This window comes from Lygodium microphyllum, chromosome 26 (assembly GCF_053477565.2).
Source record: "Lygodium microphyllum isolate KBCC chromosome 26, Lygodium_microphyllum_v1.1.10, whole genome shotgun sequence".
In the NCBI taxonomy this organism is placed as follows: Eukaryota; Viridiplantae; Streptophyta; class Polypodiopsida; order Schizaeales; family Lygodiaceae; genus Lygodium; species Lygodium microphyllum.
The window spans coordinates 42,286,181-42,309,166 of NC_141160.1; the positions used below are offsets into that span (position 1 = coordinate 42,286,181).

The following is a 22,986-nucleotide window of genomic DNA, read 5'->3' on the forward strand; positions in this document are numbered from 1 at the left end:
AGTATTAGGCCTCGATTTTGAGCACTCTTCCTAGGGTGGTTGTCAAATCCTAATTCCTACTGTAAATTAGTGTTTAGCAATAGAAATTCTTCAATTACACCCTCTTGGGAGGCTGAGATAACTCAAGGGAAACTCTGAATTGGCTAAGAGAATAGAGAGGAAGTTGGAGAGAGAAATTTTTTAGTTCCATTGCCAAAATTGGCTGAAATTGAATGTTGTGGCGCTATCACTTGGTTGTAGACAGCCTATAGGGGTTGTCACTTGCCTCCAATGGCCTTATGATTGGTTGGGGCAGCTCTTTGACAGCCTCCAATGGCTGGCCCTATCACCAATGGCTAGAAAATAGCAGCAATAGCTCTCTCTCCTCCTCTCCCAACCTCCACCACTTGACTCGAATGAGGCTCCACCAACCTCTAATAGCATTTCCCCCACTTGCATGGGTAAGATTTGCCAAGTGGAAGCCTTTCAAATGCATTTTTCGGTAATTTACAGCCCAATTAAATTTTTAAAAGATTAATTGAATGATTAATTCTTGCTTTGGAAAATAATTTTACAGCGAAAAGTTAAATTGACTAGGGCAATTTATCATCCAAGCAGACTTGAGCATTTATTAGCCCTTGAACCGTCATTAATTAATTTATTAATGCATAGTTCCTAATGTTGCCACTGACATTAATGGCCAATAGAATTACCTTGGTAAAAATCTGTTACTAGTTACCACCTAGTACCTTACTAATATAAGTTACTTCAACTTTTGCCTTTGACACTGATTGACATCTCAGGGTTCTTGGCCAAAATTTCACGTCCTCATGACAAAGAGGCATAAACACACACACGCACACACACACACACACACACACACACTCTGTGTGTGTGTGTGTGTGTGTGTGTGTGTGTGTGTGTGTGTGTGTGTGTAAAAGGTAATTGTATTAACACATACACACACACACACACACCCACTCTCTCTCTCTCTCTCTCTCTCTCTCTCTCTCGCTCTCTTTTTGTGAAGATAATTGAATTAGGTAGTGAATATTTACATCAGACCATCAGTTCAACATTCTCTCTGTATCTCTTACTTTCTATTACATCAGACCATCAGGTTAGCATACTTTGTCTCTCTCACTCTCTTTGTAACTAATATTTACATGAGGCCTGTAGGCTCTCAAAACAACCTATTACATGAACAGTACTAATAGATCAAACAGAAGGAACAACTGGAGTAGAGCAAATAATCGCTAGCTAGGGAGCAGCAATATTCGGAAGAACCAAGCCCATTAACATCATAGAAGAGATTTGCCATAACACTATTCCACACACACGGGCCACATGCCCACGCATGCCGAATAAAAAATTAAAGGCATTGCGAGTACGCCATATATGCCATAGGGCTGTCTATCTAAGGAAATGGAATAGGCAAGAACAATCTGAACTCAAAGAGGGCATAGAGGACATATTTCCCATAATCCACAAACGAACTGATAGACGGTGCTGAGTCAGTGAGGACCACACACGAGAAATGAAATTCCAGATTTGTTGCACAACATGGCAAGAGATAAAGAGGTGAAGCAATATCTCATCACATGTAGTGTAGAAAACACAACGCCCTACAGAGATCTTTTGGGCACGGAGCACTTCTCCCGTTGGAAGACCCCCAATGAGCAGCCTCCACATGAACACTTTTCCTTGATACGGGACCTTAGACTTCCAAAGCTGGATAATATTTCCCACAACTTCTTTCTGCTGTCCCTAAGATGCCATAACTTATTCACTTTCCGTGTGACCCATCTCTTGGATTCCACCATCTGATGATATATTTGATTAGTTGACATTTTCTCAAAATCATCAACAAGCACAAACATCTAGTCACGCCAAGGATCCAATGGATGTAACATAGGGGAAGGAAAGAACCTCTGAAGACTGTCCTGTATAGACGACCAAATGTCCCTGTATCCATGAGGCACCCTAAAGTACTGACGAATACGCCTAAAGGAATAAAGACGGGGCTGCCCAGGAATAACACCATCACTGACTGTCTTCAACCCCAACCTAGCCATCCCATTAAACTTGTCTAGCTGCAAATATTTTTGTGGTCAATCCTATTAAACTTGTCTGTCTGTTTGGGTGGTGGGCCTTCAGGGGAAGACATGGCGATTGGACCCCTATGTTTTCTAGAAGGAGCTCAGGGAGTGGTGCCTTTGGATCTGGGAGGACAGACCACTTGATGAGCTGGAGTGGGATCCAGGAGAGTGGCTATGGCCGGCCTCTATGGTCACCAAGAAGCCATCGAGGTTTCTAGAGTACACTGCCAGGATTGGTAGACATGTACTGATGTAGGAGGATATGGAGTGGGCGCCATTATGCAACAGGCACCGGGCGGAGCACAGCATCACGGAGCCCTTCCGAGCGACGGACCTTCTGGCGCCGCCTATGGGATAGCTAGAGGCCAAGGAGGGTGACGTACTTTTTATGGCTGGTGGCACATGGAGGCTTGGCGGTGGGAAGTTGGCTTGCCTAGATGCAGAAGGAGGGAGGTTGTAAGCGCTACACACAGCAGCCTTTGGAAACCCCAAAGCACTGCCTTTGGTCATGTGAGGAGGCACAGCTTGTGTGGAGTGGAGCATGCCGCATCCTTCACCGTATAGCATCCAGCCTTGGGTGTATCTCATGGGGAGCTTTCTGTTGGTAGGCAGTCAGCCAGGGCCGTCACCGTTTGTATGAGGCCGGGATGCAAGACACGATATTCATGATCGAGGCAGGGTTGTGCGTAGTGGTCGGTTTGGAGGCTCTACCCATCCGCCAAGTATTGGAGTCCACAACAGACCACTCGGAGGTATGGGAGATCATAGGGAGTCTTACTGGATGGCATATATGGAAGGCGCAGTGTCATGTGGCTTTCAGCGGAGAGAGACTTTGAACACATGCAACCTTAGCAGAGCTCTGGATCTCAATCATCCACTCCCTCCGGGGCCAATGGGATCAGGTACAGGGCGAGTCCAAGGCTCGTCAGGAGCTCCGTGGTCACCTCATGTATACTTGGGGCGGCCAGGGTTTGTTCTTCGTGATGCAGGTAGGCAGCCCCAGTTGGCGATATACGACCCCCCCCCTGGCCGGCTTCTTGCCTCCATTCCCGCCGAACCTGTGATATTCTGGCACCAACGCTGGCTCACATCTTTAATAGGGCAGTTTGTGAGGGATTTCCAACCTGTTGGTCAGACCATATTATTGTGCCGCTCTTTGAGAGTGGAGACCCCGCGCTACCTAGTAACTACCGAACTATCATGATTGGACACATGCTGGCCAAGATATATGGCTCTATCGTGGAACAAGCGTTGAGTGAATGGGCCGAGATGCATGGCCTGAGGTCAAAAGGTCAGGCTGGCTTCAAGAGGGGATATACAACTCTAGACCATATCTTTACGTTGAGGGCAATCATTGAAGAAGGCAAGGCATTCAAGAAAAAGATCTATTGCTGTTTTGTGGACTTTCGCAAGGCCTTTGACACAGTGCCACGTGCTAGACTCATGAAAAGAATGCAAAACATTGATGTGCCCGTAGAGATACAGTGGAGTATCTATGCCCTGTATGAGACAGTGACAGGCAGGGTACGAACACCTGAGGGCATCTCAGATACAGTCAATAGCACCATTGGGGTGAAACAAGGCTGTCCACTTTCACCGACACTTTTTGGGCTGTATATAGATGAAATTTCAGAATATGTGGATAGGACGGGTGGGGCCGGAGCCAGCCTAGCTGGAGTGCTGATACCATTACTGCTTTATGCCGATGATATTGTACTTATATCTGACTCACCTAAGGGACTAAATAGACACTTGGATGCATTATCAGCTTTTTGCAGAGATAGAGATCTTAAGGTGAACCTTGGGAACACTAAAGCTATGGTATTTAACACTTCAACTGCTTGGGTGACAAGAGCTGAGCACCAGTTTACTTTTGACGGAGAGCCAGTGGAGATGGTTAGGCAGTATGTTTATTTGGGGGTCACATTGAAGGAACCACAGTTCTCTTGGAGAGAGACATCAGAGGTTCGTTTGGCAAAAGCATATGTAGCCTTAGGTGCATTGGAGAGGCAATGTGCTCACATACAATTTCATGAGCCGCGCACCAAACTGTGGCTTTTTGACACCTTGGTTACACCCACACTCCTATACGGGGCAGCTATTTGGGGTCCGAGTCTGTTTCACACGAGGAGACAGCCTTTGGGAGACCAGGATGGACCAGAGAAGGAATACTATGATGGATGGGAGCATATGGAAAGACCATTGGTCATGATGATCTCACGTATGATACGAGCGAAGAGCTTGACCCCACATGAGATTATCAGAGCTGAGTTGGGGGCATCACCCATGGTGGCTGAGGCCTTGGTTCAGGCAGTGACTTTCATACATAGACTATGGGAGCTCCCCTAAGATAGATACCCACGGCTAGCCCTGGCCTCTTCTAGACAACTAGCAGCAGACGTTGACAGACACTGTTGGTATGCTCAGATGAGTACATGGATGCGTCTACATGGTCTGCAGATTGACAGACTACCGCCCTTTGACTATAGCCTGGATTGTCCTACACTTGACCTAAGCCGATCAGAGCTAAACCATGTGATCAGAGCAGACATACTGAAGTTAGATACGGAGAAGACCTGGATCCGACCCCCCTCGCCCCATGGCACGAGGATGGCACACTACCTGACCCACTTCCTCCAGGTATCTGAGGATGGTTTCATCACCCGACCCAATTACATGGACACACAGCTACCTCATGGACTACGCACAGTTATTGGTCAGATCCGCACCTCATCCCACCACCTGAGGATTGAGACAGGCAGATAGGAGGGTATACAGACAGAAGAACGCATATGCCCACTATGCGACAGAGAGCCAGAGACAGAGGAACACTACATCTGCCGATGCACTGTATATTATGACATACGAGGTAGATACCACTGTCTGTTTCGAGAGGGTTTTGGACCCCTGAGACGGATCATGCAGTTTGAGGATCAGAGATGCTAGGGATTTTTCCTCTTGGAGCTCCAGAGGCGCAGAGCAACAATTCTACGGAGTAGGAGGCCCCCACAGCTCAGCTCACATAGACAGAGAGCAGTCACTGACTTTTTCACTGATACACGACAGAGTATGGCAGATACCTCTACTATTGCCACACAGCCTACAGGAGTACATCATCATTGGACCTCATCTTCTGTAGGTGTCCCTTTGGATAGAGCAGTGGCACTTAGCCGGTCTAGGCGCCCACGTCCACCCGGACGAAGGCCTAGACATCCACACCACAGACAAATTAAAGCCATCATTGAGAGCCACAGGAGACAGATGCCGAGACGCCTCAGCCATGCAGAGATACACCTCCCTAGAGAACAGACATATCATTGATGGAGAGTTTTCCTTTCTCTACTCTCACTTTCAGATCACTGACATGTTTCCCTTTTATAGGACACTATTTCATTTCCTTTTCAGTCTTATAGGCATGTTTTTCATCTTTTTTCTCGTTCCAGATGAGAAACACACCATCATTGTATGTACTGCTTTGGTCTCATAGGCCACATTGGCCTTTTAGAGACATTAATATACTCTCTCTCTCTCTCTCTCTCTCTCTCTCTCTCTCTCCTGACGTGGGATGAATGCTCTTGGACATGGATGGCGCCGCCGTGGTGGTGATGCTGTTGTGGCACATGGTTGTGGCTCAGGTGTGGATGCTGTCATGATTGCTTAGGCTTTTGAACTGGCAATGTCAAATGCTGGGACATGGTCATAAACATGGAGCAGACCTGGAATGTAGCCAGACATACTAAGTGAAATCTGCTATAACAGTATAACAGCAAATGAATCCGCTGTAATAATGTAGCTAGCAATGAATGCAATTGTAACACTCAGTGTAAATGCTGCTGTAATAGAGAATGCAGTTTTATGCAGTCAGAGAAAAAACTGTCGTAACAGTGATTGCAGTCCTGAATACTGCTTGAATGCAACAAATGCAATTGTGAACAGTCAGAGTAAATTCTGCTGCAATAGAGAATGCACTTTTATACAGTCAGATCGAAAGCTGTCATAACAGTGATTGCAGTCGTGAACACTGCTTCAATGCAATAGTGAATGGTTTAAGGCAAATGTGGACAGTGAAGCCATCAGTGAACACTTAGCGTGGTTACTGTCAGAATGACATTTGATGCAGTAAGGCAGTGAGTGAACTGTGGTTGGAGCATTGAAGAATAAACAAAAATAAACAAAACAACCACTGTGATAAAAGTTCAGAGATGCATGACAATGAAACAGAGAGTACTTCCATACTGATTATAATAAATTATAAGGGACACAACCACATCCAATATAGCAGCAAATGCATCATTTCAAATATCGATCAAAGACCCCAAGATGCATGGAAGTCTCTAGATTGGGCTACTCCCCCAAAATCCAGAAGCGCAATAAAGTGCCCAAATTGACAAATGAAGCAATGTTTTAAGAGATACACAAAATGGTACAAACTGAAATGCACCTGATAGGAGAAGAGATTATGCATGAGATTATGCTAGTGATGGAAGAACAATGGGATTGAGATGTACATGATGCTAAAAATGAAATATAGGTGCGAGTATGAGCTGAAATGGAACCAGCAGATATCAAATGGCATGCCAAACTAAAAGAAAAATCGCAAAAAGATTTGGATGAACTTGTAGAGAAGGACAAACTAATTGAGGAAATTAAGATACAGTTCAGGAGAAACTTGAACGTCTTGAGAAACAAAACAAAGAACAAAATGCATCTATCACACTTGCAAAATGAAAGCAAGCAACTAAAGATGCATGTTGAAAATGAAATGAAATTCTTTATTGAAGCAACAAAAAGGACAAATGGAAGTAGAAGAGAATGCTAAGTGGATTTATGTAGTGTCAAAAAGAATGAGGTGGCAAGCATGATAGAGGTGATGAATGCAACTTTGGAGGAGGAAGCCAAAATAAGGCTATAGTTTTGCAAATGTAAGTCATGGGCTAGAAGAAAAAAGAAACCCGTTGGTGGGATGCCAAAGCATTTGCTACAACAATGGAAGCACTTGAGATTTCTATTATACATGCATGGAGAGTGGGTAAAGGTGATACTAAAGTCTTGCTTTCATCTTGAAATTTTCAGACTTCGAAAAGAGAGAAGAAAAACCCCTAAAGGGGAGAAAATTTACATTGATGAAGATTTGACGTTTGCACATATGGCATATAGAAAAGAGCACATACCATGAGTGCTTGAGGCACAATAGGGGGGAGAATGAGCAATGTAGAGAGATGGGAAGGTGATCGATACTAAACATGTGTTCGCACAAGACCCTATCTGTAACTAGCCTTCCTCCTCAAATAGGGTGGTAAATAACTTGATTAAGCACTAATTTGTTTGCATATGACCTTGTCTGTAACTAGCCTTCCTCCTCAGATAGGGTGGTAAATAACTTGATTAAGCACTAATTACAGCAACTAACAAATTCATGGAACTGAAATGCATACTTTACCATACAATCTTGGACATTGGAGAGCCTGTTGGCCCCAAAATTGGCGCCCCTTACTATATTTCTTTAACTTTTATTGCAAATGGATGAAGTACAAGTAAGATCCTTTGACCTGCTTCGCTAATCCAAGTGCCTCTTGCTATCAAAACTAACCAGCAAGTCTCCAAACTAGTTTGCCTCTTGGTTTGCTTGGGGATCGGCTTTCACCTTGCTCCTTGAAAGACAAATTCAGCCCCAAATCTGATATTGACTAGCTAGCCTCTTGGATCTCCTTGAAATTTCTCAATTTCAGCAGCTCGAATTCAAGTCTTAGGTCCTCAATTCTAAGCATGCATCCCGAGGTGGCTATCAAAACCCTAATTTTTGCTGTAAATTAGGGTTTACAGCAGAGATTGACTGAAATCTCTTCCTCTGATGACTCAAACTGCTAGAAAATGATGAGATAACTTGAGAGATAGTTGGGCTACGAGGGAGAATACTGTAGAGAGAAATTTTCAAGTTTCATCGCGAGAAATGCTGAAAAATTATTGCTGCCTAGCTCAAACAACCATGGAAGCTGTCACCTACGCTTAGGACCACTAAAAAAACTGCTACCCCCTCTTATAGTTTTTCATCTATACCAGAAGAACCTTGGGCTGCTGTCATATGCTCTTGGAGAGCTCCAAACTGCTGTCACATGTTGTAGGATTAATCCCTAGTGGCTGCAAATCACATCAGTAATCTCTCCTTGCTCTCTGACAGTTTCCTCTCTCACAATGGTTGGAATAGACTTCCACTAGCCCCAAAAAACTTTTTTCCCACTTGCGTGGGTAAGTTTTGCCAAATAGCAGCCTTCTAATCCCATTTTTCAGCATTATTCAGCTTATTAAATTAATTTTTAGAATATTAGTTCTGAAAATTAATTTAATAATTATTCTAGCGCACAAAAAATTAACTTCATCAACCAATTATTAAATTGGCTAGGTCAATTTATCTTCCAAGTATGCTTAAGTAGTCATTGATTCTTACATTGGCATTAATTAATTAATTAATACCTAGTGTATAATGTCACGACTAATGTTAGTGGCCAATAAATTGGTCTAGGCCTAGACCTGACATCCGGTACCACCTAGTACTTGTTAGACATAACTTAGTACAACTTTTGTCTTTGATACCCATTGCATCATCGGTGTTCTTGGCCTGTTACCATGAAATAATTGCCATGTGCAACACATGTGCTAGAAAATCTTATACATTTGATTAATAACTTAATCAAATGTTATTGGCAAGATTAAAGCATCTCAAAATTTCACGTCCCCATGATAGTGTCTAGCCTATGAGACCGTGAAGATAATAGACTATAATGGATCTCTATAGTTAGATGCAAGTTGCTTTGAGGACACATTCAAAGGAAGAGACGTCGCAATGTACACTAAGGCATATCATTGCGTAGAGACTTGGTATTGTGCTGCTAAAGTGCTCGGTCATAGAAAGGAATTAGTATATTGCTCTCAACTATGCATGTCTGATGGAAGTGGAGGATTTGGGGATGTGGCAATGTTGCAAGGAGGATCTACAGAAAACATGAATCATGTGGTGTATAGAGATGCAAATGTATACTCTATGTGGATCAGCATGAGTATAGGTAGGCCTAAAGATGTGTATGTTACGATATTTTATTTCTCATTGCTGTACTTTAGATATGCGTCATAAAAAGATTCACCATACATGTGATTATATGAGAATATCATGAGGTTTGCCAGTATGGTAGTTGTCTATTACTTCAATGCAAGCAAACGTAGTGAATAAACAACTTTCTATGATATAGAAAAACCCACTTATTATGAGTTGTGAGCTAAGGACATTGGGATGGAGAAGTCAGCCTTGAGCAATGGTGAAGTGATAAGAGTATGGGAAACATTTCCTTGCTTTGGACACTGCTCATGGACTTGTCATATATAATAGTTTGTCTCATTGGCGGGTTGGATGTATTCACATGTTGGGACAAAAAATAGGGTAGTAGCAAAGCAGATTACTTGATTTGATCACTGGCCTTTATTTACAAAACTTGACCATCTTTGGTAGACTAATTGGAATAGGAGTAGGCCATGCATGGTTCTCATTCTTTGTGGCATGTGGATACATGAGAGATGGATCATACCCACCCTACCCCCAGAATCCCAAATATCCAAGATACCACTTTATATGAGATGCAGAGATATATATATAGTGGTGTATTATATGAGAGATTATGAAACATGGTCCATGGATCTCTATAACTCTTTATGAGAGCTTAAAATGTGTGAAAATATCAAAGGCAAGCATTGGAATGTGTGCACAAGAAGGAGAACAGAGCTTAAAGTACAAGAACAAAATCTTATTTACTAAGTTGCTTACAAGTGCAACTTGGGTACACTCTCTCACACTTTGATAGTGACCCATAGGTTGTTTATATAGCTATGCTTGGCTAGGGTTAGGGTTTCCTCTGTCTTTTAGGCTATTCACACCCATCTGCCCTCATACATCCTTGCTTATGGTGGGTTTCTATGCCTATCTTTTAACACCCCCCCTCAATGCCAGGGTGGCATTGGATTACAAAGCATGTAAGATGTCCCCCCCTCAAACAAATGGGATACTTTTATAGATCAGGCTACAAGAGTGTTTATAGGTAGATGGTTTAGAGGCTCAAAAAAGTCGATCATCAAATGGATTGGAGACATAGTTGGCCACTGATTCTTTGGGCACTTTAAGATTGTTGCGGCATTTACTAGTGATATGCCCTGTCCTCTTGCATTTGTTACATTTCATTTTTTTGGGATACTTCTTCCAACAATTGTTTACAATATACTCTTTTTTCCTACGAAAAGAACATTTAGTAAGAACTATATGTACCAAAACTTGATCACGGAAAGTTAAAGATGCCTGACTGGTGCTGCCTATTTTGTGGTTCCTCTTTTCTTCATCCAAACACGATTGGATGGTAATTGCCAAGGTAGGATTTGGAATGTTGGTAAGAGTGGTTACAAGGGTAGGAAACACCTTTTTCACAGCTTTAGGAGAATAGCAATGCCATCCTCTTCATGGATTGAAGCTTGTACTAAGGCAAGTTGAGCCATGAGACCTTCATGTGAGAAATGAATTTTCCCAAGTCTTGTCCTAATTTATATTCCAAGCTAAAGAATTCAATTTTAAGGAAGATTTTAGTATTTTTACTAGTGGCTCCATAGAGCTTTTCAAGCTCATCCCATTTTTCTTTAGGAGTATTTAGTTGATTAATATGATGAATCAATGACTCATCTAAGTGCAACATGATGATTGCTTGGGCACGTTGGTCATCCTCTACATCAACCAAATTTGCAAAGTTTACAGCTCTAATGCCTTGAATGAGAGGCTAATATCCTCTCTCCATCATCTTGTACTTGATAAGTACCTGCCATGGGTAGAAATCTTTGCCATCAAATTTATGAATTTGAGGGCGGACATCAGTATATGTTGTGGCCATTGGGAAGGTCTTACCACTTGCCAAGACAAGGGTAGTGTCTAGTCCCTTACAAACTTTGCCAATGAATGCAGAAGCAAATCAAGAACACCCTTACAAACAATTGATATTCAAAATTGCAATCAAGAGAAAGGCTAAAAATCATACATATGTAGTACTTCAAAATATGACTTTGGTGGTCCTTTTTTATATGCAATCTTCTTCCAAAGTTTAATGGTCTTTTTAGGCTTCAATGATGTGAACCTAGACTGACTTCTGGCTCCTCCTTGTGGTATGGTTTAGTAGATGAACCTTTTGTTGGACAAGGACAGTCTATGATTTCAACGCTTCTTGCTGATGACTCCGAGGAGAGTACAATGATACTCATCTCTTTGATTTCATTGACTAAGATATTTGAAAGAAACCACACATGATATGCAGCAAGCAACACAAGTTTAGGATAGGATGGTCTATGTGTTTGTAGTTGTATACATAGCCTTACAAAATGAAGTAGAGCGCTTAATGGTTTTAATTCTTTGATGAAAAACTTAGATTGAGTAAATACCAGCAACAAAATGATTGAGCAATGTGCTTTAGTGCTTACAAGCACTCATCTCTAGTTTATGCTACTAGAGATGGTAGATGTCGGTCTTGATGAGCTTGGTGATGCCCTACCAAGTGAAAGAACCTCTGAATTGGAGTTCCCAGATTAGTAACTGACTCTGGAAGAGATAACTCAGTGATTAAAATCACTGTTAGTGATAGCAAAAGATGAAAAAAACAAGAAGGTCAAGCTTTCAAGCTTGTGGCTATGGCTGCCATGAAACTCACAGTTAGGGTTTGACTTTGTGGGAGCAGCAGAAGAAGAGTTTCAGGAAACCCTCTTGGTTGGAGATAGCCCACTTCGGGGGCTATCAAAGCCCCATGGTTGCCGCCATTGTTGCGCCTATTGCAGGCCGTGCCGCCGTATGAACTGCCAGACTATTCAAAACTGTGCCGTTTTAAGAAAACCCGCAATGCCGTGCTCCTGGCTGCCCAATGTCGAGCTCTGACATACCACGCAACTGCGCTGTGAGGTGGAGAGAAGGTTTCTAGAAGATAGCAAGAGCTGAAATGCCCTCCTATGCATGCAGCAAGTCCACCAAGGTGAGGGGGTCCAAAATAGGCTATGGAGGTGAAGAAGATAGGATGAAAAATGGAGTTCTTCTTGTGCACTTAACTAAGATAGAGCTGTGGGAAGCTGAGTAGATAAGAGATAGCTCTGATACCATGTGAAAATATCAGAGAGGCAAGCATTGGAATGTGTGCACAAGAGGGAGAAGATAGCTCAAAGTACAAGAACAAAATCTTGTTTACTTAGTTGCTTACAAGTACAACTTGGGTACACTCTCTCACACTTTGATAGTGACCCATAGGCTGTTTATATAGCCTTTGCTTGGCTAGGGTTAGGGTTTCCCTTGTCCTTCAAGCTATTCACACCCATCTGCCCTTATACACCCTTGCTTATGGTGGGTTCCTATGCCTATCTTCTAGCAAAATGATCTGGTAAATATGCTGCATACTTTTGCAACACGTGCATTCTCACACAATAAGATCTCATAGTGCAGATCCTTGTGTGGTATTGTTCCTTGGAATAGTTTGTATGAGGAGTCTTAAGATACATGAAGCATATTAGATCAGAAGGTCTCATTGAGAATTTGCACACAGACATGCAATAACCCTTCTCCAACACCTAGTGTGCAAGAAGTATTATTGACTATTTGGCTAGACTTGGGTAGAAATTTATGAGTCATTGTTGGAAGAAAATAGCAAGAGAGCTTGGAAGATGTTCTAGGAGAGAGGACTACCCAACCTGATCACATCACCTGAGGCATGGCATGACTATGCTAGAGCTTTTATGATGTATTGGGACATCCACAATTCCCACACCCGGTGATATTGCACTCTCCTTTTTGTGTGGAACTTAGGTAGGTATAGGAACTGGATTCTCAGATGTAGAAGGTGGAGATTATTGGTAAAGTAGAGGTGATGGATTAAGATTTTCCATGAAATTCTATACATTCAATGAAAATCGCATGTGTAGTCACTTCCTAAGGGGAGTGCTAGTCTCTTATTTTTGTGCATCGGATATATGTTGGATTGGGAGTTGGCTCAAACTCCTAGCAAGCTAGAACTGTTGTCCAATACTCGAGGACCCAATTTGTATATAAGTTATGGTGTAGATAATAAGTGTGTGCATCTTCTTACATAGACTAGTCATAGATAGATCCATTGGGTTTATCAATTGTGGTGAATGAAGGGAACTTTGATTGTTGAAGATGGAAAAAGTTCTGAGTGTCATGGAGTTTGACGAGTAGCACTCTTTTCACACTCAAAAGGGTCACATATGCCATTGAATGATCGCAGGCAGGGAGAGCTTATCACCATGATGGATTGGTAATTGAACACTTCTCTCATGCCTATGATACATTGGCCCCACTCTTGATGCATGTGTTTAATAGGACTCTATGTTAGGGATTTCTCTATAACTAGAAAGATCACAGAGTAGAGACCCCAAATTCTCTAGCAACTATCAAACCATAATGATCAGTCACTATGTAGCCAAGATCTATGGCTTCATCCTTTTAGCACGAGCTGAGCAGTTGTGCAGAGACACATGAACAGAGCTACAGAGCAAGCTCGTTTCAGAAGGGGACAATACCCAATACGGGGTCGTAGAGGAGGGACGTGCACATGGGAGGAGGATATATTACTGTAGATAACTGCAAAACGTTTTCCCCCTGAAATGTTGTGTTTCGCCCTGGGATCTAGGTACGTGCTACATGAAATGGCAAATTAACTTATCTAGAATGTATATATTCAGCAACTTTATAGTTTTTTTCTCTTGGTGCTAAATGAAGAAACAGGATATTGCATACTGAAACAATTCATCAGTGAAATGTCTTTTTGCATTTCACTCATGTTGAAACAGTTTTCATGGTTACCATGTTATCAAAATCATAGACTTTTGCAAAGCCTTCGACGTATTTCCACAAGCCAAGCTCATGAGGAGGCTACATGGTTAGTCACACATCTTGCACCTCTGTTAGGACGGATTAGTCGCACACCCAACATGCATGACACGCCTCTCTGTCTTTGATGCACTATTGGACAGGTTCGTACTTCATCACATCAGCTGAGGAAGACAAGGGGATATGAGGATATCATGCCAAAAGACATATCTGTGGGTTATGAGGGATAGAGGAGAGTCAGAGGAGCATTTTATGTCAGTGCAGTGTGTACTATGAAATCAAAGGGAGATACCACTGGCTCTCTCGAGAGGGTTTTGGGCCATTACACAAAAGTCATGAAATACGAGGACTAGAGGTGCCTAAGATTGTTCTTGCTCGAGCTCCGATGTCACAATGAAACCCTCTTGAGAGACAAGAGAGCAGTACATCTAGACCCACCTAGACAGAGGGTGCTCACAGATTCTTTACACTGGTGATTGCCAGGGCTCCTTCCCCACTGACGACCAACTCCTTGGTTGCAAGGAGTTCATCTTCACCAAAGGATCACCCTTGAGTGAGCTGCATCCCTATGTCAAGGGAGGTTTGAGCCATCGTTGCCCACTATAGGAACACCCAGCAAGATACTTTGGCCCCCCTCTGCTAGAGCAGCTGCTGCTGCATCGTATGAGGGATACCCCAAGATGAGAATGGTGACCACATCATCTTGAGTTTGTTCGATTTATTTTGTTCAGTACTTAGCTTTTACCATAGCCATAGATCTTTACATTTCCTCAACTTGTTAGACATCCTTTGATTGTACTCTTTCCTGAGACATCGCTGTAGTTGTATGCTCAGGTCTGATGGGCCTTTTGGCCTGACGTTCATATACTTTTCTTCTTTCCTTTTTTAGCTCTCTCTCTCTCTCTCTCTCTCTCTCTTACAGGATGAAAACATCTGGTTTGACTTACACTGATGTGAAATCAGCAAGAGCCTCCAAGTTTTCTTGGTCTGGGGATCTCAAGAGGGATGCCTGCAACTTCTGTCTAGCTAATGTTCCCAAACCGTGCACTTGTATGCTACTTGTGGGTCCTTGGTACATGCCAAGTGTCCAAAGCGGGCTACATTCAACCAGATTGCTTCCACTTTTTACCTTATGTGCTAGTTTGTGTGATTATGAGTCGACTGTTTCTATACAGATTAGCTACTGACTGTGAAAGCGACTTGCATGCATTACGGCCCCATAGCATTGATTGTCTGTTGCTGATTTTTAAATTGGAATTGTAGATACTTCGCCTCTTCTTGGTTTGAGTGCAGCATTACTATTATGAATATTTTCTTCAATATGCCATGCATGTTGAGTCGTGGATCAAACGTCTAGATTAGGGTGCCTAATGTTCTACCACTGCACAGGTATTAGGACTAAACTTCATATACATTTGATTGGTCAGGTGGCAAAGGCTGGTTCAGTTAAAGTTGAAAAACTTATGGAAATAGAGCGGTACTCTCATGTTATGCACATCAGTTCTACTGTAAGCTGCTAACTTGTCTTTCCTAAGGTATATTCATGCAATATGCGTTTTGATAGGTTTAGCACCTCATTATCATTGGTATTGGTATAGGTAATAGGAGAGATACAAGATGGGCTCACATGCTGGGATGTGCTTCGTGCAGCTTTGCCTGTGGGGACGGTCAGTGGGGCACCTAAGGTATGTACATTTGTTAAGTTCCAGATCATCCTATTAAGTTGCCTATCAGTTGCTCATATGTCATTGATGATTTCTTTGTTTATACAAGGAAGTCGGCTGTTGCTTTGTGTACTTATTCATTTCACCATATTTTAGCTAACAATCTGTTTGACTAAACAATTAAGAAGTCTCTGTCTCATGGCATACAGTTTTGTGTGTTCTATTTCTTTGAGTGTCAGGTTAGGGCAATGGAGCTCATAGATAAACTTGAAAAGACACGGCGTGGTCCTTACAGTGGTGGTATTGGGGGCATCTCTTTTACTGGTGATTTGGACGTTGCTTTAGCTCTGAGAACAATGGTTATTCCAACTTCTCATTTTGATACAATGTACTCGTATGGAGTGCAAAACAACCGGCGAGAATGGGTCGTGCATCTGCAAGCAGGTGCAGGGGTGGTGGCTGACAGTAACCCGGAGGATGAGTACAATGAGTGTGTCAATAAAGCAGCTGCCCTTGGTCGGGCAATTGATCTTGCAGAAAATGCCTTTGTACTCTGAAAGCAAGGTGCATTCGACTTGAATGATGGACTTCATGTTGCAACAAAGCAGGAACTGGAAATGTGGAGATTTAGTATTTGGATTCTGTTCTTAATCAAGCAGGTGGTCCTGAACAGTGAAATTTCCTTCCATAGCCTCAACCAAGGCTCTGCAGAGTACTAGGCAAATGGAGATCTCATGCAATGCTGGTCAAATCACAGAAATATAATCTTCCAATGTATAATGTCTATGAAGGGAAGGGCCACATTGGTACCAAGAGTTCTGTAGTTAATGAGAGTTAGTTGACAGGATATGGAACGCTAAGTCATATCATGGAAGCTAAGTTTATGGAGCAAACACCAAAGAATAACCTGCAACCGATATAAATACAACTGTAAGAACTATGGGCTCAGCTTTCACCCAGGTTCAAATCTTCCTTGTTTAGTAGATGCAGCTTCTGTCCCACATAGCAGGAAAGGGAGAGTGCCTTGCACGGCTACTTATTGCAAGTCTTGGCCATCATTCTAGAGCGAGTGCCACACTCCTATCAATTTACAGTCATGCGGCTTGATGTTCATCCAAGTTGCTGGTGCCACTTCCATTATTTAATGTAGCGGAAACTCTGTCTCATTATTATGGGCATGGAAACTATAGACACTACTGAGGGATCAAATCTCTGAGATGAAAGGAGGTCCTTTTGCATGCATGTGTGTGCATGCAGTGGATCGTTCTCCTTTCCACTAATGCAAAAACAAGTTCTAGATGCTCTCGAGATCTTGCCTTCTATTTTGAGTTCTTTTCATTCCTTTCTTGGATTAGATTCTCAACTATGCCTTTGGTGTTGACTCCATTAAAGTTTTTACATTTATAGGAGTTTTTTGCAGTGATCCTTTGTATCACTATAGACTTCATGATATTGATTAGGGTCAATACTCTCTTTCTTATCTTTCTGATATTATGCTATTCACATTGAGCATTTGATATTATACTATTTACATTGATCATCACCTTGTTTGCACATTGGCGCACTGTAATCTTGTCATTCCACACAGAAATGTGTGTTTGTGCTTTTGTGTACATGTGGGAGGTTTGCTTATTTCTCTTTCGTGAATAGATATGCAAGCAATGCAATAAATCAAAAAATCTACATACATGGAGAGTTGAGGGTAAACTTTTAAGCATCTTGGATAAGTCCAAGTTAGAAACATTATTGAATGTTAGGTATTATCAATCCACCTTCAGATGTTAGAAAATATGTTCAAAACTTGAAAGATGTCGTTAGATATGTATTCCTTTTGTACCGTCTATTGTGATAGGGATCCTATCCATCTTTCCAATTGACTTCTAAAAAATGATGTTCAATGTGTGGCCTCATTAAGAACCCAATTGGAGTGCTTGTAGTCAAGAGTGGGGTTCCCAGTGGCTAAGAGGGAATAGTCCCTCCCTTATGAGACCATTGCCTTAGGCTAGATCATGCAAATGCTTCAAATTGCCTAAGCATACATTCATTGGTAAATGAAGGTTGTTTTATGTCCGGAAAACTCAATGCCATAGAAGAGATGCGTAAGCTCCAAATTCACCATATCAAACAAGAAGTTGGTGCCCTTTAGCACCCACCGCACTCTCTAGTGTGATTCTATTTGTCAATGATGGCATATTTCCATCAAAGCTCAAGTAGTCATCTTATTAAAAAGATGAATAAGCATTGTTATAAGAGTCTTTGTTTGATAGTTAAATACCATCCCAGTCTTGTGCATCCTTTTTTACACAAGTTGTGGAAATCACTCATGCTAAACTACTGCTCCCTACCAATGGTGGATGAAAAATATATTAGCTTGTAAAAGTAGTGATGGCTCACTTCTTTCTTAACTACATTTCCATCTCCATGAACAATCTCTAATTTGAAGTTATCATGTCACTCCTTTCTTAATCACTACATTTGTATTGTCAAAGTGGGCTTTGCAACATGTGAAAAAAGAATGGTATATTTTCCTAGTTTGGAGAGACAAGACTCATCTTATGCCATCTATTATAGGTGTGAATAATCAATATTATGTGTTGTGCGCCTAGATTCTCATGGTGCTTTGTAGTAGGATTAGTACGTGTCATGCACTTGTAAGGTGACATTTTAGAGATGAGATTAACCCTATGTGCTCTCTATGTCGAAACACATTTAAATGTGAGAGATGTTTACGTGTCATACACTTGCAAGGTGACCTTTTATCGATGTGATTAAACTTGTGCACTCTCTATGCCAAAACATATCTTTATGTGATAGATGTTGAAGCACATTATATATTTTGAGAGAGGGAGAGAGAGAGAAACAGAGAGAGGGAGAATTAGTAATGACTCAAATTTGAAGACCTAGTGAGCATATAGTGCAATATTAAAAGTTGAAAGCCAAGGATACTTACTTCAATGCAATATATCAAATGCATGCACGCATGTGTATTAAAAGTTGAAAGCGAAGAATACTTGCTACAATGCAACATATCAAATGCATGCACACACGCCCATATGCACGTGCACATATGTCCATGCAGGAGTAAATATATTGATGTGTTAAAAAGTAGTATAAAACCAAATAACAAGTACATGGATTTAATTCAAATGTTTGATTAAGCATATGTTTGTATGTGGGTTTCTTGGTGTGTGGGAATGTGATTTTATTGTTTGGACACAGATGTGGAGCATGTGTTTTATTGTCTAGGTATTTATATGTGAGTACACACATAGATACATCTAGAAAAATGCATATAAACTTAAATCGATTTTGGCGTTTAGGTTATGATTATTGACTTCTTGTTTTAGGTAGAGATTTACATACAAAATGTGCATGTATATGTGCTTAATTGTGTTGAATGACATAATATCTCTCACCCAGTGTGTGTGTGTGTGTGTGTGTGTGTGTGTGTGTGTGTGTGTGGAAAGTTTCATAATGCGTAAGTGGGATTCTTCAAGTATCCTTATATACATGGGGCAATTGAAGAGAAATGTAGCACATGCCCATTATTTAATATTTTTTCAACATTTGAGCTTGCTTCATACATGTCAAGGTAGCACACATTTTTGAAAAACACAAATCTCACCTTTGAAGATTACATAGTAGCAATAATTATTGCCAATTTTGAAGAAAACACACTACTCGTAAATTGCACACATTAACACTATTGAAGAGGTTTGTAAAACATGGGTATGATCTTGCTATGTGAGTTGAGAATATAAAAGATTTTTTGGTCACACTCATAAAGTGCCACAAAGAATCAACATGTGTGTGCTCTATCAATTCTTGACCAGCTACTTGGGTTCATTACTCAAAGGTGAAGCTATTGTAGTGTTCACGAAAAACACACACACACTCTCTCTCTATGAGTGATGATGATTAAGTTCAAAGTCGTTTTCTCTCCTACACACACACACACACACATGTAGACATGCACATATTCATCATCACTTTCCAACACATCCACATCCACACCACACAAGCATATGCCATATGTCTTATGTTAATAAATGTGTAGATTTGAGTTCATATGATTTTTTCTTACAGTATGGCAAAACAAATTATTGGGTTTAATGTGCATCTTAGACCTAGCAATGTGGGTTAGGACACACTATATTATTGTTCATGAAGCACTTGAAAGGGGTCTATTTCCCCTTTTGGATGTCAAAAGGATTGTCCCTTTTGCATCCTTCACAACATGAATGTGTTATTTAGTAAGCTTTGACTTAGATGTCAAAGTGAATATGACAACATGTTGTTCTAAATATGATTTGTGAATATAAGTAATAATTTCTAATATTTAGTTGGAGAGAATCTGATGTGAAAAGAAGATTATGAGCATATGCAATGGCTAGAGAAGCACTCGATCAAGTCTCTTATATTCACAATGGGTAGCATTGCGAGCATGTAAGAGGTTACACTCATGTCGGTGACATACAAGCAATTGAAGTTAAATTGGATGGTCGTGCTTCCAAAGTATTGCAAAAACTCGAATGAGAGTTGATATATATAGAAGACATATGTTTGTTGATACTACATAAATGTTTAACACTCATTCATGAGAGAAGGTAGGGTAGTGATATTGTTACAAAAATTTTCATTTGATAAAAGTATAATATGTGGATAATTTTCATGTGCGTATAGAGTTTATTGAAGATGCTATCTATAAAGCATTGGTGACAAGAGTGAAAGTTTAAAGTTGTGTTTTTTCTCCTATATAATCACACGCACGCACACACACACACACACACACACACACACACACACACTCTCTCTCTCTCTCTCTCTCTCTCTCTCTCTCTCTCTCTCTCTCTCTCTCTCTATGTGAAACATACCTTAGGATGCAAAGTGCTCTTATTGTTATTGACACCACTGCTTCAGATGAGAACATCGGTGTAAAGTGCTAGGAGAATCTAGGTGTAGAGCATCTAGTTGCCCCTAGTGGATAGGATAATTAAAACTAGCATGGATTATGGATCCTTTTTGCATCTTGTAGAAGACATGTTGGCAAATTCTATAAATGGTACAAAAGGCTATTTATGGCATTGTGAGCACTACTTACCCTCTAAACCTAAAAACACACTATTAGTGAATTTAGAAATTTTCCACAAGTTTAGGACTCACTGTCAAAACTTTCTCTTTGCTATAACTCTCACACCATTGCTCTAAACATACTGTTCAATAGCTCAATAAATTCCATTTTTCATAAGGTTTCCAAGGATGTGTCACATACTAGCTTTGGGAAACTTAAATATGTCTTTTTGGAGTCCCAATATTCTAGATAATGAAGAGTGGGACTTGAAAGATTTCCAAATTCACTAAAATTGTGTTTAAAGCTAGAGGTATTCGTGCTTAAGTAGTTTTTGTCTACCATTAAGAATGAGAAAAGTTGTACTCTTTGTACAATGCACATAGAATTTAGGGAGAAGTACATGTCCAAGGAGTTTCATGCATTTATGGTGTTTGAAAATGACATGAAGCATTAATGTACAATGCCTTACATATAGGAAAAATGAGTGGGTGAAAGGAACCATAGAGCTTTTATGGAGATGGCATGATGTTAAGGTGAAATTTTTGCTTTATGATTTTGTGAGCTAATAACATACTAAAAAGGTGGCCAAGTAGTGTTTTAAGCATGAAATGAAGCCTTGCATCACACATTTTCATATTTTGAATACTTGGCTTATGCTCTTGCCTCAAGAGAAAAAAAATTAAGATAAAGAAGTGCATATTTATGGGAAATTCAGGGTATACTTATTCGCATCCTATGATAATGAATGTGATTGGTAATAGGGATATGGTCTTTGTTGAAAATATATTTCTTTCATATAAGATAGCAAAATGCATTACTCAAGATATCTTTGATACACTCATTTTTATGGTATAGTGCAACTTAATGTAGAGCACATACATGCTCTTGATAGTTCTTTGCAACTTTTACAATCTCATGTATCAACCATCGATGTTTTCCATTTATAAGTTGATTGATAGAAGTGATATGATGAGCATTAGGCCTTGACTTTAACATGACATTTACTATTGTCACATTTTAATACACCTTAGTCTTAGTCTTCTTTAGTCATAGACTTAGATATATGTAAAACAACTTTATCTTTCATGTGATGGGTTAGTTTTGCATTGTAATAGGCATGGCTTGCAATGGAGGCAACAATCTTGATTCTTGATTATGCTTGTATGAGAGATAAGAGTATTGAGTGAGGTATTGATGGCATAATGATCATGGATATTTGCACCCTAATTTATTATGTTGATTCTTTGTTTCTTCTCTATTCTCTATAATTATTCTCATTGTTTTCTCTCTTTACATGGTTCTACAACAGTGTTTATGTCTTTTGTCTATAGTTCTTGATGCAATCCTATAGTACAATGTAATGCCTATAGCAGCAATGCACCTTCCTTATCTTCTATATTAGGGTTAGGGTTGTAACACTTTAGCGATGTTACCTATGATGTTCTATATCTCTAGTTCAAATTTCAAGAAGAAACTAGACTATTTAATGGTAGAACTTGAAATTCTTGCAAATCTTGAAGTGGTGATATACTCTATTCAATAGGATGGTGCATGTTAAGAGGCTAATTTTACCTTTCTGCTTATATGTTAGACAATTACTCTCACCCATCCAATATCATTTTGATAAGAATCAAATCTACAGAGTTTAGAGAATTATTAGCAGGACAGTAATAGCAGCAATCGATGTAAAATGAACAAGGAGAAGCAAGATAATTTGTAACCCTAAAGATATACAAATTACATAGAGGATTACCAAGATGTGGGTACCTTTGGAGGAGTACCCTACGTGTACCATTCTCATTCTAGTTCCATGGATAAAGAGGAAGACTACACCTCTCTCTCAACGTCAAACTAGTACTCCTCATCAAGTGGCTGAAAGGTTACAACATTTAGGGCTTGGTAGTGCCATCTTGTTGCAAACTTCTACAATGGAAAACAACAGAGAAATCTTTGAGTTTGAACCCTTTATCTCCTTTAAAGAAGAAAAAAAAGCAATCCAAAATGGCTCAACAACTTCCACTTTGTTGGAAAATAGGTCAAATGATGTATATTGCATGATGAGGAGACTTGTATCCCATAAGCACAGTGAGGAGAGTGTAGAAGCTGGAAAGCTATAAAGACATGTACTGGGTTCACTTTTCAATAAAAATGTTATTGTACTTTGTACTTCACTATGAGTCCCTATCATGTTCTACTCGGGATTGTGTTTATGAGTCCAAGCTTTCTATCTTGGAACCTAATTCAACCGAGTAACAGTTAGTCTCATTT

The 22,986-nt window shown here is 40.6% G+C and overlaps 1 protein-coding gene across 5 annotated transcripts in view; it reads left to right on the forward strand.

Annotated features, from left to right (window-relative positions):
- The window catches only part of LOC148013193 (anthranilate synthase alpha subunit 1, chloroplastic-like), a 176,112-nt gene extending 158,946 nt beyond the window's left edge, over nucleotides 1–17,166 (forward strand). The window contains exons 11-13 of one of the 5 annotated variants that reach the window (XR_015688808.1): nucleotides 15,411–15,518; nucleotides 15,634–15,668; nucleotides 15,887–15,987. Coding sequence is in view for 4 of the 5 variants with exons in the window: in XM_087667642.1 (XP_087523768.1) it covers nucleotides 15,411–15,491; nucleotides 15,582–15,668; nucleotides 15,857–16,204 (516 nt within the window). In the remaining variant the exon portion in view is untranslated. Of the gene's footprint in view, nucleotides 1–15,410; nucleotides 15,519–15,581; nucleotides 15,669–15,856 lie in introns of all 5 variants that reach the window. The other 4 variants (XM_087667644.1, XM_087667642.1, XM_087667645.1 and 1 more) reach the window with 4 other exon arrangements.
- The last annotated feature ends 5,820 nt before the right edge of the window (nucleotides 17,167–22,986 follow it).